This window comes from Fukomys damarensis, unplaced genomic scaffold (genome assembly GCF_012274545.1).
Source record: "Fukomys damarensis isolate Sample0158 unplaced genomic scaffold, DMR_v1.0_HiC HiC_scaffold_11, whole genome shotgun sequence".
NCBI classification, from domain to species: Eukaryota; Metazoa; Chordata; class Mammalia; order Rodentia; family Bathyergidae; genus Fukomys; species Fukomys damarensis.
In genome coordinates this window covers 14164804-14179013 of record NW_022900923.1, presented here as the reverse complement: position 1 = coordinate 14179013, position 14210 = coordinate 14164804, and the positions used below count along the sequence as shown (strand labels likewise).

The 14210-nt window shown below is 36.0% G+C and overlaps 1 protein-coding gene across 7 annotated transcripts in view; it reads right to left on the bottom strand.

Moving 5' to 3' along the window:
* The window catches only part of Rgs7 (regulator of G protein signaling 7), a 462366-nt gene that overhangs the window by 97952 nt on the left and 350204 nt on the right, over positions 1-14210 (bottom strand). For all 7 annotated transcript variants that reach the window (XM_033762079.1, XM_033762077.1, XM_033762081.1 and 4 more), the window contains one exon: positions 12572-12623. In XM_033762079.1, coding sequence (XP_033617970.1) covers positions 12572-12623 — 52 coding nt within the window. The remainder of the gene's footprint in view (positions 1-12571; positions 12624-14210) is intronic.

Sequence of the window (14210 nt, the reverse complement as noted above, 5' to 3'; positions counted from 1 at the left end):
ATTATAGAACGGATGAAAAATATCACCCAAGCAGTATTGCCTGCTAAAAATCTTCTGTTCCTTTCATTTTCTAGGCAAGAAGCTGAACATCTATGCCAGATGCACTGGTTCTCTCTCTCTCTCTCTCTCTGTCTCTCTCTCTCTCTTTCTCCCTCTCTCTCTTTTGATCACTTTCTTCACTGAAGCTTGCCTTTAATTCTCAAATAACACAACTCTCTTTCGTACTGAACTCCATGCCACTGAGACATACGGCCATATCCTGCATGTGAGCACGTCCCCTTTCCTCTGTCTGTCCACTAATCCACACATCCATTCAACCAACCACTATCTCTTTTCTCACTTCATTGTCAAACACTGGGAGGGTCTTTTAAGCTTATTGTCGTCTTTGTTTCCTCATTTTTCATCCCCTTTCTAACATCATATCTATCATTGTTATTCATGGATATTAATTTTTCTTTGGGTAAGTTTTTCTTAAATGTTGATATTATCTTAAGATGATATTATCTAGTTTGACAGTGAAAGGGAATTTTGTAAGGAAATTCTGCTTCCATAGTTCAAGCTGGACTTATTATGGGAAGTTCCCTACTTGAAATTTCCTTTGTTCAACATGTCCGAGCCAACTTCTGCATCTCAGGAATGTCTTTGTCTCTAGAAGAGTTTTGTCATTTCATCAGAATGCAAATGAGATATAAACCTCATATTTTGAATTACCCTATAAGCATGGTGCCAGTATCATGTATGAGCCAATACCACGACTAAGTCCACTTGCTAATGCATATACAATTTCTGTAACCTATGAATGTATACCAAAGCTGCCTCACTTGAACACCCCCCGCCCAGTGTATATCTTCTTTGTTTAAGTGTTAGACAGGGCCGATCTTCCGTGTGTGAATGCAGACTGGTTCACTGGTGTTAAATAAAGCTTTACTTTCACTTTGTCTCCACCACTCCTGGTGAGCATTCTACCCTCTCAGACTAGTGGCAATGAGCTATATCAATCGAATGGAAATTTTGCAGTTCCAACATTATCTGTGGGCCATCTCTTTGTCTCATCACACCGTGTCCTTTCTGACAGTTTCATCCAAGACCTGGCTGTAGCAACAACTGATACACTAATGACTCAAAAGTTTTCCTATCCGGCAATAGCTTGGATCTTCTACTTCAGGGTTGCATGGCCAGCTACATACTGGTCACTTGTAGCTAAACATGCAACTACCTGTAAATCCTCGAATAATGCCAAATCATGCAAATCCAATAAAAAGCACACATTCCCAGGGGATCATGAATGAAAGGCAACCATGGTAGTGTGAGAAAAACATAAAACTAAGTCAGAAACTAATCCTGGGTTGTGGATGTCAATCCTGGCTCTGTCATCTTTAGCAACAGAGTAGGTCCTGTCTGAATCTTCATGTTTTCACCCGCAAAACTAGCATCTTTGAGGGATGAACTTGGAGGATATGTGAAGGTCTGATGTAAACAGTTAAATGTTATTCAAATTTCTGATATACTTTTACTTATTATAGGGTTGGACAAATAGCAATAACCATTCAAAATGAGACAAAATGTAAAAATAACAGAAATACTAATATAAATTTAATTTGTCCTGATAAAAATAAACAAAAATTACTGGTTTTCCAACTTTAATGCACTTCTTCAGAGCTTGCTAATAACATCAATACTTGGGCTGGAGTCTCAGATTTAAATGGTTGTTAAAGAGGCCAGGATTCTGTACTTCAACATTATTCCTATTAATACAGGCAGGGTACAGCCACACTTTGAGAAAGAGTGAAATGCACTGCCCTTGAGTGACAGCCAATCCCAAAAACTACTCTAATAATGTGCAAGGTCATGAGAACTGCTTCCCTCTTAAGAAATACATCGCTTATTTTTAATGAATTTCTAATGGATTTCAGTGCTTCTAAATTCAGTCTTTAACACAAAGTAATCACCCCATTCTACCCCAATCCTCTCTCTCTTTCTCTCTCTCTCTCTCTCTCTCTCACACACACACACACAAATTTACATATGTACATTATGACTGATTATGACTTTACTAATGAAAATTTTCCGGTTCATTAAATGAGTAAATAACATGTAAAGCCACAAATAATGCAAACATATCAGACACTTAAGCATTGACTATTCATTGCTACAAAATGTCAAATATTTTTTCTTTTTCTCTTTTCCTATTTTTACTGATACAGTGAGATAAAGAAAAGTCTACAAGTCTTATACTTCTAAGGAGAGTACAGAAGGAGCCAAGTTAGAAGACGAGCGTGCATCACTCGGTTTTAACCTCAGCAGGCCTGTTTCAGCACAGGGGAGGACAAGCAGCAAGATACTACCCAGCTGGTGGTTCAGTTAATTGGTGAATCTATTTCCAGTACAACATAGAGTATTTAGAGATGGAGATCAGGAATGAAGAATTAATTTCAAACATATTACTTTGTTTTATTGTAAAGATATCCTAATTAAGAATAGCTTAATTTCCACTTGAATAACTGTTTGTTAATTGTATAGAGGGATGGTGTAAGTGTAGGTACATTTGTATGGACACAAAACATTGATGCACATTATGTCTATAGCTACACATGAATATTAGAGTAGGAGAGTAAATCAGTGTTTTTGTCTTTGAATAAGAAAAAGCTAGAACTTTTAATAGTCTACATCTTTCATTAGGCGGTTTTGTGTCTTGAAACGACAAAAACTTAACATATCCTATGAAAGGGAAGAATAATTAGAGTCATGATTTTCATTCTTTAAATGCCATGGATGTTAGTTATTTTAATAAATAGTCTTAGACAAGTTAGTTCTGACTGTTATAATCATAAATATGTTTTTGTTTTGTTTTTAATAACATGCTTTGTTGTTCATTTTTTATTAAAGTTAATTCATGGTGAATATTTTATAAACTAAATTATAATTACAATGCCAGTGATACTCTCTCTTATAGTTAGCAAAATAAATTAAAAGCAAGATTTTATTTTGTCTTAAGAGAGACACCGAGAATACATTATTTTCACAAAATAAGAGACTCTCTCTCAACATTTCTGCTGAATAATTGGAGATGTTAAACTTGGGTTTTTTTATGATTTAAAAATTTCAATTGTTCCATAGAACTGTAATTTTGAAGGATGACAAGCCACTCCTGAAAAAGTTCAAGCTTTCATTTTTCTTTCTAGAACCATCTCTAATGTTGTTCAAGGGAATAACAATTTAGAGATATCTACTGACTGTGATAGATTTGGGTGCAACAGTTCGGAACAATAATATACTAGACATATTCTTCTCAAGATGATGGTAGAATATAGTTGAAAGTATGTAAGGCTTACAAGGGCTCTACTTAGATAAACAAACCTTGCTATATTTCTATGTACTTTTATCATGCTATTCCAACTGCGATTATTGGATTTCTCTCTCTTTCTCTTCCAGGGAAGCTCCAAAGTTATGGGATGTTTCCTGTGACAATAATGACTGAATTCTACACTTTGCAAAGCTCAGCAGGGAAGCAAGAAAATAAGGAAAATACACAAGCAACCTTAATATCCAATTACTCTCACATGTGAACTTAAAGAATTTATCTCAGAATTAAATACTTAAGAAAAATAGAAAGAAAACTAAAAACAAGACTAACATAAACCAAGTATGGTGGTGCATGCCTGTTATTCTGGCATTCTGGGAGGCTGGGGAAGGAAAATTGCAAATTCCAAGTCCACTTTTAGATAATGCTCTATCTCTAATTCAAGAAAGGCAAATTAATACAACACAGAGATTTCATCTCATTACATTTCTTGTTATCAAGAAATCAACCAATAACATTGCTAGAGGGAATACGGGGGAAAAGAAACCCTTCTCCACTGTTGGTGGGAGTGTGGACTGGTGCGACTACTGTGGAAATCAGTGTAGAGATTCCTCAAGAAACTGCAACTACAGGTTCCATGCAACCCAGCTATTCCCCTTCTTGCTATCTTCCTAAAAGAATTAAAAGTGTCATATTATTGTAGATAGATAAGTTAATGAGACATCTTGTAGGCAGTTAGACAGGGCCGCCCTCAGACACCAGCCCTCAAGGAGTCAGCAAGGTGAGGAGCCAACATGGAGAACAACTGAGGAACATTCACTAGTTAGCATTATAAAAAAGAAAAGAAGCACCTCTTCCCCCAGAGATAGCACTGATTTGTATTCTAAGTGGTAAATTCCTTGTATATGACTTGTTTTCCCATTTGATCCCCATTTAACCAATATTTCCTGGGTGATTGTACTTGTAATCTTATTGGTCATGGTTTTGCCCCACCTCATGCCCACCTTATAAATTTCTACTGGGTCTTACAATTTTGTCCCACTTTCTACCCATTTCACCACATGGCTTTGCCATTATAAAACACCTTTGAAAAGCGGGATGGGCAGGCAACCCACTTTCAGATACTCCTTTTCTCTCTTGGAGAGAAGCTGTCTTTTTGTCAATAATTTTTTTCCTACTCTTATCCTCCATTGTTCCTAGAACACATTTTTTATTTTAGAGAACATGAACTCCTATTTTGGATACTTAGCAGGTTTGGGAGTTACATCTATTTCCCTTATATCAATACCACAGTGTTATAGTCACACCCATGTTTGCAGCAACATGCTATTAGTTTGTAATAGCTAAATCTTGGAAACACTCCAAATGCTCATCAACCAATGAATGGAAAGAAGATGTCATTTGTTTATACAATGGAGTACTACGTAGCCATAAAGAAGGAGAAACGTGAGAAATTTCTAGGTAAATGGATGGACTTTTAGACCATACTCTTAAGTGAAATAAATTGTACACACATGTATAAATTGTTATATTTCCCTCATCATAAGATGACCGCTACATAAAAAGAATAGCCTGCCGCCCACCTAAAAATATGGCTTCTCACACTAAAGGACAGCCTTCTACCCATCATACCTCTTCCTGCCAAGAGGGAAGCCCCTCCTAGTGATGTCATAAGCTCCTCCAATCCCTAGCCACTACACCACTCAATCCCACCCCAGCTCCTATAAGGCCCACCCCAGTCCTATAAGAAGCGCTTCCTGTCTCAGCCATGTTGTTCTCTCTCTTTTGTTCCAAAACAGCCCAGCAGATTGTCCCTACAATAAAGACTTGTAGTGGTCTTGGTTTTTGGCCTCATCAAAAAAACTCTCATCAAATTAGGACAATAGGGAGACTTCCTCAACTTGGTAGAACACTTACAAAAAGACAACTGGTACATACATTGTTTCTCTGGTGTGAGAAAACTGAAAGTGTAAATAAGGACCAAAATGTACAATAGATATTGTGAGGAAGGAAGAAAATGTTCAAATGGGAAGGAGAACTAGGGTGGGAGAAAGGGGGAAAGGAAGGAAGGAAAAAGAAAAAAATGAGAAAAGATGGAAAAATGAAAACTTTTGTAAATAAGGAGGGGATGAGAGGTTGAAAGGAAGGAAAATAGGATAAAAAGAAGAATTGAGATATATGATGTACAGTATTCTCTATGATGAATGTGATCATGATGTATATCTAAAATGTACCAACTTAATTAATTAAAAAAGAATAATGAGTATGAACAAGTTCAGCCCATAAATTTGATATCACAGAAAAAAATTAACCAAATTTTTTGAAAGATATAATGTACTAAAACTCACCAAAAGAGAAATAACTGATCTAAACAGTCTATTCCTATTAAAGAATTGAAGCAACAATGAAGAACTCATCAAAACAAAAAGCACTTAGCTCAGTTTCACTAGTGAATTCTACCAAACGTTTAAAGAAGCAGTGATAACTGTATAATCTTCCAGAGGACAAAACTAGAAAGAGCACTTATGAACTCATTCTAAAGGCCAGAAATATCCTAATATCAAAACTATAAAGAGGTGGTTATATATAATAACAAACAAATATTTATTAGGAAAGAACTAATAAAATATGTACAAGATATGTGCTAATGAAACCATGAAACTGCGATCAAACCTATCAAAGAAGGTAGAAATATCTAACCAATACATGGAAAGAAGACTAAATACTGTGTAGATGTAATTGTTTTCAAACTTGATCTGTAAATTCCTGGCAAGACGCTATGGAATCAACAAATTTCATCTAAAGTATAAGTGGAAAGCAGAGGACCCAGAGCAGGTAACAACACAATATTGAAAAAAACACACACAAAATCAGAGGATTGACATTATCCAACTTCAAGATTTGCTACAAATACAATCAATGAAGTGTGCTACTGGCAAAAGAACAGGAAAAGAAATCAGTAAAGCAGAGTAGACATCTAGTCTGAAAATAACAGGGATTTCAATGGAAAAAAAGTGTTTTTTGAAAAAGGTGCAGGGATACATGTATAGCCACATGTAAAAAAATGAGATAGAATCAGATTTTACAACTTTATTCTAACAACTTTACTGAATTAAAAGCAAAATGCAAAGCTGCAAAAGACCTAGAAGATAATTTGGTTTTGTTTTTGTGTTTTTTGAGAGTGGATTTCCCTATGTCGTTTAGGCTGGCCTTGAACTCACTATGTAGACCAGATTGGCCTTGAACTATCAGTGATCCTCCTACCTTAACCTCGTGAGTGCTGTAGTTATAGGCATGGACCACCATGCCCAGCTAAAACCTAGATGATAATATAGGAGAATATCTAGATAACTTTGGATTTAGCAATGACTCTTTATATACAATGCCACAAGCATGATTTATGATAGAAAAAATTGTAAGCTGGATTTTATTAAAATTAAAAATTTGAAGCCAGGCATGATGGCGCATGCCTTTAATCCCAGCACTTGGGAGGCTGAGGCAGGAGGACTGCTGTGAGTTCAAGACCATCCTGGGCTACATTATGAGTTCCAGGTCAGTCTCAACTACATAGTGATTAAAAAAAAAAAAAAAAAAAAAAAAAAGCACAACTGAATAAAAATATCTGAAGAGAAATATCAATTTAAAATATGATATACATGCATACGAAAATACTTTCACATCATATGGTACTAAGGAATTGCAAATTTAAATAATGAGACAGCACATCTATTACAATTACTAACATTCAAAGCACTGAATCCCTAAAAAGGGTGAGTATTAGAGCAGGAGGAACGCACATCCATTCATGATGAGAACACAAAGTGGTACAGTCACTTTGGAAAACTGGTAGTTTCTCCCCAAACTAAACATATTCTTAGCATATGATGCACTATCTTAGGTGTTTGCCCAAAGAAGTCGCAAACTTGTGTCTTGAAAGAAACCCATTCCCATATATTTATGGCAGCTTCAGTCATACATGTGAAAACGTGATATGTGAAGATGTCCTTCAGTGGATGCCTGGTAAACCATGGTATCTTTATACAGTGGAATATTATTTCACGATGTAAAACAATCAGCTACTCTGCCATACAAAGATGCAGAAGGGCTTAAAGGCATCTTGTTAAGTGAAAGAAGCCAGTCTGGAAAGGCTCTGTTCTGTATGATGCCAACTATATGGCATTCTGGAAAGGCAAACTATGAAGTTAGTGAAAAGATCAGTGGTCACCAGAGATTGAAATTGGAGAAGTAGGAATAGGTAGAACACAGAGGATTTTTAAGGCAGTAAAACTGTTCCATACGACAATATACGGTAGGTAAATGTTGTTATACATCTGTGAAAACTTACAGAATGTACAACAGAATGACCCCTACTGCAAATAATGGACTTTAGTTAATAATTAATGTCTCAATATAGGTTCTTTAATTGCAACAAATTTATTACACTAATAAAAGATGGTAATTATTGGGGAAACTGTGGGCAATAATATGGTAGAATACGGTTAACTCTCTTTCCCATACATCTTACATTGCTCTAAAAATGAAGCATATTAACTTCCAAAAATCTGTCGCCTAGAACACGGTTGACTACTGGTTTAGAAAACAGACATATCAGGGGTGGATATATTAAAAGTAAGTGACAAAGGTTTGGGAAATTCTATAGAGGATTATGAAACAGGACTATAAAGGCTCTATGAAAGGTCATGAGATAAGCAACTGCGTAAATTAAATGGCACTGCAAAACAACTGGGAAGAATACAGTTTTTGTTAAGAGATGGATAAATGTGAAAGGATTACAATATTTTAAATCACACAATAATGTCCTGTATCGGCCATCTTTCCTATTTGGTACAAGTCATCCCACACCCACAACTTACGGAGGAGAGATTTAATTTGGCTCACAGTTTCGGGGGATTCAGTCCATGACTGGCTGACTCTAAGGCAGAAATATCAAGGGGGAATGGTATGGGACACCAAAACTGCTCGGTTTACAGTGACAGGGAAGCAGCCGAACACTGGGGAAGAATGCCATTAAAGACACCCCTGCAAACGCACATTACCAGTGACCCAGCTTCAGGTGCTGTCCCACCTCCGAACACCACAATCAGTTACGAACATCAGTGATGAATCCACAGATGAGTGCAGAACCCCCATGAGCCAATCACCTCTACTGGAGTCTTGTAATTCAGTCAGGTTGACAATTAAGACTAATTAGTATAGGTCCACTTTTTCATTTAAAGGGCATTTTTTCATTCCCCCATCTGTAATTCCATCTTCCAAGATTATATAAAATAGAATTATGAATGTACAGATATTTACAACACTCTCATTTTGTCAGATATAAAACACAGTTCTAAAGCCATATAGGCTATGAATTGGGCTTTGCAAATGGGTATATTTTGAAGTTACTTTAAATAACTGTATTTGATACCTTCAACTAATATAAATTCCTTGTCATCCCTCCCCTAAACACAAAACACTTAGCACAGTAGGCTTTCTACCAATAGTAACTGACCAACTTAAACTCTATTACCCAAATAAAAATTATTTAACTCAAAGCTGCTGTAATTGTATCAGTAGTATGCGCACTAGAAAATTCTCTCTCTTATACACACGGTGACCCTTCCATACTACATCTTTTTTTCCCCTTTTACTAAATATTCTTAGTTCCTTCAAACTGTCTTCAGTAAGCTAATTTTCAGTTTTTGCATGCCATATTCTTGAAAAAAAAGTCTATGTTGTCATGAATATCTTACTCTATTGCCTAAGAATGAACTGTAACATTAGCAACATTAGTACTAGGATAAGTTGAGGGAGATAGTTACCTCTGAAGCAAAATTTAAGAGAGGGAAAAATCTTAGGGCTCAAGATAAACAATACTTTAATGTATCATTTGCACAAATAAAAACATTAATTTTTAAAAGTCCATGATAAATAAAATAACTATATTTTAAATAAAGATGAGGATAGGCTTTGTGTGGGACACAGAAGCTGAGTATTACAAGTACAGAGCCACCTCTAGTCTTTATTGGAAATTTCATTTTCTTAGAGTTACAATCCTATTTGGACACTGGAGATTCAATCTACCAAAGTAGCTAGCCTAATGACATTGGAAAATGAGTGCTCATTTCAAGGATGCCCAATGTGCAATGTGTGTGAGAGATACCATTGACAATCCTAGCTCTGGTCTCTGTTTCAGTTTGCCACCACTGATACTGCCTGTAGTTCTCACCAAAGGCCTCTTGAGCTTTACTGCACCTTTGCTTCCAGTCCTCACTATATCCTTTATGCGAGATTATTCTGGATGATGCAGATATACTTGGGAAAGTTCATTCCTGACTCCATCCAAACTGGCATGTGTTGGAATGATTTTTTTGTAGTTGTATGAAAAATATTGGAAATCTTACCCTACTTGATTTTCAGAAAATGGAGTTTACAGATATATAAAACGTGCCATTCATATTGACTTTTCTTAGACATTGAACATAATCAGTGCATTACATTTTGCCATGAAACCAAGGTAAGCATGGAAAAGCATTTTTCCATATAAACTGATCTTTAGAGGTTTATGTTCTATAGAACCTATCTGGTAAGTTCAAGTTGGTGAGAGAGACAGAAACTGGGATGCTAACAAGCTGTAGAAAAATTGTTCTTTAATCATATCTTAGGCAACAAGCACCTCTTTGCCCCAAAGTTGTCTTAGAAAATACAGCCTAAGTAGTCACCACGCTTTGGACTTCATGGCCCAAGTAACGAACACCATCAATATCCCTTTTTAAAAAAGAGTCTAAGTTTCATAACAGTATATTTTAAGTTAATTACAGTGGGAAATCCAAATTTAAGTGATTCACATTGCCTCTGTAATGTACTTACACCTAAAAATGAAAATCACAGAAGATGAAACATCACTGCCTGCGGGGAACTTATAATGTACAAATCATCTTAATTTCTCTTCTTCTCATTTCTCCCCTATAGCATTTTATTAAACATTTTTTTCTCCACTTGTATATAATCCATGCAAGATAAATGCAAACAAAATATATTTCTTCTGGGGGAAATAAAATATAAAAATTATAGAATATGTCTATATTTAGATAGGGAATTAGAGGCATTCCATATTTGGAGGAAAAGTTTAGAAGATGAGATCTTCTGAAATGAACACCAGAAGAGGTAGCGTGAAAGTGAACAACATTAATCATGTTGGGATTATCCACTCTAAGGGATGTTCATTCTAGAAATGATTTGCTGTATGCCGTGACGTTGCCCCAAATCACCACTGAAGCATCGATCTACTATAAAGGCATAAAACAGGAGCTTTAGCTGTGATCATTCTAACACACTGATGAAAAAAAAAAAGAGAGACAAATAGGAGGAACACGAGAGTAAGAATTCCCTTTTCAACAGGAAACAGTGGCAATGTCACTGATAGACAATGATGTTAACAAATCAACAGTTTTGATTTATTAAGAGGAGCAATAACAACTTACTAATGCTTATTAGTTTGAACTATTTCAACAACTTTAGAAATTCAATATTGTTATTCTTGTTTGAAAAGTAAGCAAATTTAAGCTCAGAAATGTAACAAGTCATACAAGTCTATAGCTGATGTATAGTTGTCATAGTAGTGGGCTCAGATCTTTCTGCCTCTGACAGCTGAATCTTTCATTTGAAGCCCAAAGCAGCTGTTCAGGTCCTCTCCACCAGAATGCATGCTCCCTAAAGAATCAGTCCCCAGACGTCATCCCAGGTTTGACAAATTGCTCCAGTAATTTCTCCAATTCAAATCTACAAATCAGCATTTGTTTTTCCAAGGGCTCCGTTTTGAGGAGTGTAGCATTGATCAAGAAATCAGCATTTCCACTACTGAAAGGAATCATCTATACTATGAATTTATGAATACTCTGATTTTTAGATTATTTTTTCTAGGAAGTACATTTGAATCCTTTGACTAGCACCTGACCACTCTTGGATGAGCTACTAAATTCAGTATTCTACAGTGACAAGTCTGAAGGGCATCTCCTTGGTTTTCCATAGCTTTCCTCAGCTTATTCTTCTGAAAATGGCTGTCTAGGAGCAACACCAAAGAAAGCCAAGTTGCCATGAAGTTTCTCACTGGCTTTGCCCATTATGTTAGATTCTCTTCTTCAAATACTTGTCCTGCCCCATCACCTGACAAATTCTTTCTGCCTTTCAGATCCAGTTCAAATATTGCCAAGTCTTTTACAAAGTACCCTGAAGCCCACTTCCCCTGAGTACAGTCTGGTCTCATTCTTCTGAATTTTCCTCTCCTCACTTCGCATTGCCACCACTACCCTCACTTGGCGCTCTGTAAGAACTCTTCATGTGTGATTCATTTTTGTGTAGCCTGTAAACTGTCTAGTTCAGATGTGTTAAAGCCATGGCCTACAAGTTGCACACAAAAGTGTAATGATAAAAATGTACTGTCTTTTAATAAGGAAGTTCTGTTATTTATATACATTAACTATATTGTATATTTTGTTTGCAGCCCAAGACAATTCCTCTTCACTCAGTGTGGCCCAGGTGTGCAGATAAAATCTGTCACCTTTATCATCCCAGTTTTTACTATAACGATTGGCACAAAAACAATTCCCAGTAAGTATTTGTAGACATAATGTTAAAAACCGTGAAATCTTGTTTTTGAAAACTGTTGCCTTCTGGAAGATGTAGTTTATAGGAGCAAATTATTTTCCTTGAAGAGCATAATTGAGATCATAATTGGTGAGCCAAGTTTATTCTAAGTTCATACACCTTGATTTATTAGGATTAAATTTGCTATCATACCTTTGTTTTTGCTTGCAGTTCCACCTCTGTGCTTAATATGAACTGCCTTCATACAGTCTAAGATGTCTCACATAACAAGGATAAAAGTGGACCCTTACAAAATCAGGGTACTTGCAAAGTCAAAGCCTAGTGGGAGAGCTGAACCAGAGCTCTGGCTCCCTGAGACCTTTTGTTATTCTCTCTAGTAATTCAAGGTCCTATGAAAAAAAAAGTAATAATAACTTTTCAAAGCTAGTTTATAGCTCTTTGACTAAAAGTTTTTCTTTAGTACTTGCAGAGAGCACTACACCACGGAAAAAGTTGCCAACCAACAAGCCAAAAGAGGTCATTCATGAATTCAGTTTTAGAAATATTGATCCCCTATGGTGAATTGTGGTTTCCGTCCCTTATGACAAAAGCAATAAAATGCAATTACATATTCATCCAGACATATGAGTAATCAATAATAAAAGGATAAAATATTGTACTGACCATAGTCTGTGTTTTCTGGCTCCCAACAGTTTGATGGCCAAAAATAAGGTGTCTGTGGGGAAAAAAAGAAGACAAGCCAAGTGAGACTCATAAAAACTTGATAAAGTTTCTGGTTTATGAACTGTTTATCTTCATCAATTGTCTTGAACAGTTTATTAGTGATATGTGGTTTGTAATTCAGTACAAATTACCAGAGAGACACTATAAGTTTTTTTTTTTTTATCTACAATTACTTTTCTGGCCAATTACTCAGCCTCCAATTACTTTGCTAACCAATAACAGCAGATATTTAAAATGTCATACATTTGGTGCAATTTTATACCAGTGGGCATAAAAGTAAAAGATCTGATTGCATTTTTCAAACAAAATTTTATCCATAGAGAGACCTAAAAAGAGAGGATTATTGAGCAAGACTCAGATGAAATGTTTAAATACAATATACTGTTTTTTATACATCATATATGTCAACACTGCCTTTGGTAGATCCAAAAAGCTCAAATGACAAAAATCCTTGGAAGATGAGCAATCATTTGCCTGTCTCCATTAATTACATAATGCAGCTTTCAAAATTATCCAGCCAGATTAAAGCAACTTTCTACTTAAAATTTTTTTATTAGTATGTTTGCAGTACATAATGCTAACATTCCTACGTGGAGCTTGTTCAGACATATGAACATAACACATCTTGATTCTTTTTTAAATACTTTTTGTCTCTCACTCCTCCTTCTCTCTCCCTCTGATCCCTTTTCCATTGGAGAAACTACTTCCCTACTTCCTATTATGTTTTATGTTCCTCTTTATAATTTGGGTTTCTCATATAAGAGAAACCTTGTGATATTTAAGCATCTGTGTTTGATTTATTTCACTTTATATTATTGTCTCAAGATTTTGAAAACTTTCCTTCACAAAGTTATTTATAGCTTTGAAGTTTTAAACCACTCAGAGCACTACTACCATCTAACAATGGGCAGGATTCTGATTTTGTAAAATTCTAGAAACTGAATGACTAAAGTAAGACGAAAATGCCTGATCAAGAAAAACCCATTATTATGCTCAAGATTTTACATTTTCTGAAAGGCTGTTTCTAGCCCAGCTAGGACCTGCTTGACTCCTGACAGTGAGGAAGAAGGAAGCCCACCTGTTTCTGCACTTAACAAACCCTACTCCCCAACTGCAGAAGACTCCAAGACTCAGTGGAACAATGACTGCAGACATCAGTGTTGTGGGATTTATTGTGTTTATTAATTAGATGTATGAACAATCCATGTGCAACAAGCATATTTACAGTAAGGTCTGATTAACCTGACAATTCTCTGCTCTCGAAGAGTGATTCTCAGGAGGGGAAAAGGGTACTTGGGGAGAACTACCTGAATCGCGGGGAGAGCAAGTCTTTCTAAAGCATCTGAGCCCACAAGGGGAGTTTTCACTTCCCCTCCACTCTTTCTTGGAAATTACTGCAATATAATAATAAAGAAGGCTATCAATACTAGTTTTGTGCACAAAGGAACAAAATCACAGCAGGGATTTTAGAAGAAAAAAGACTGAATCACTAGACAAGACATTACGACTTACATGGACCATGCTCACCACCTCAATGCTGCTTGGCTCTGTGGGAGATGTAGCTTTGAAGATTTATTTC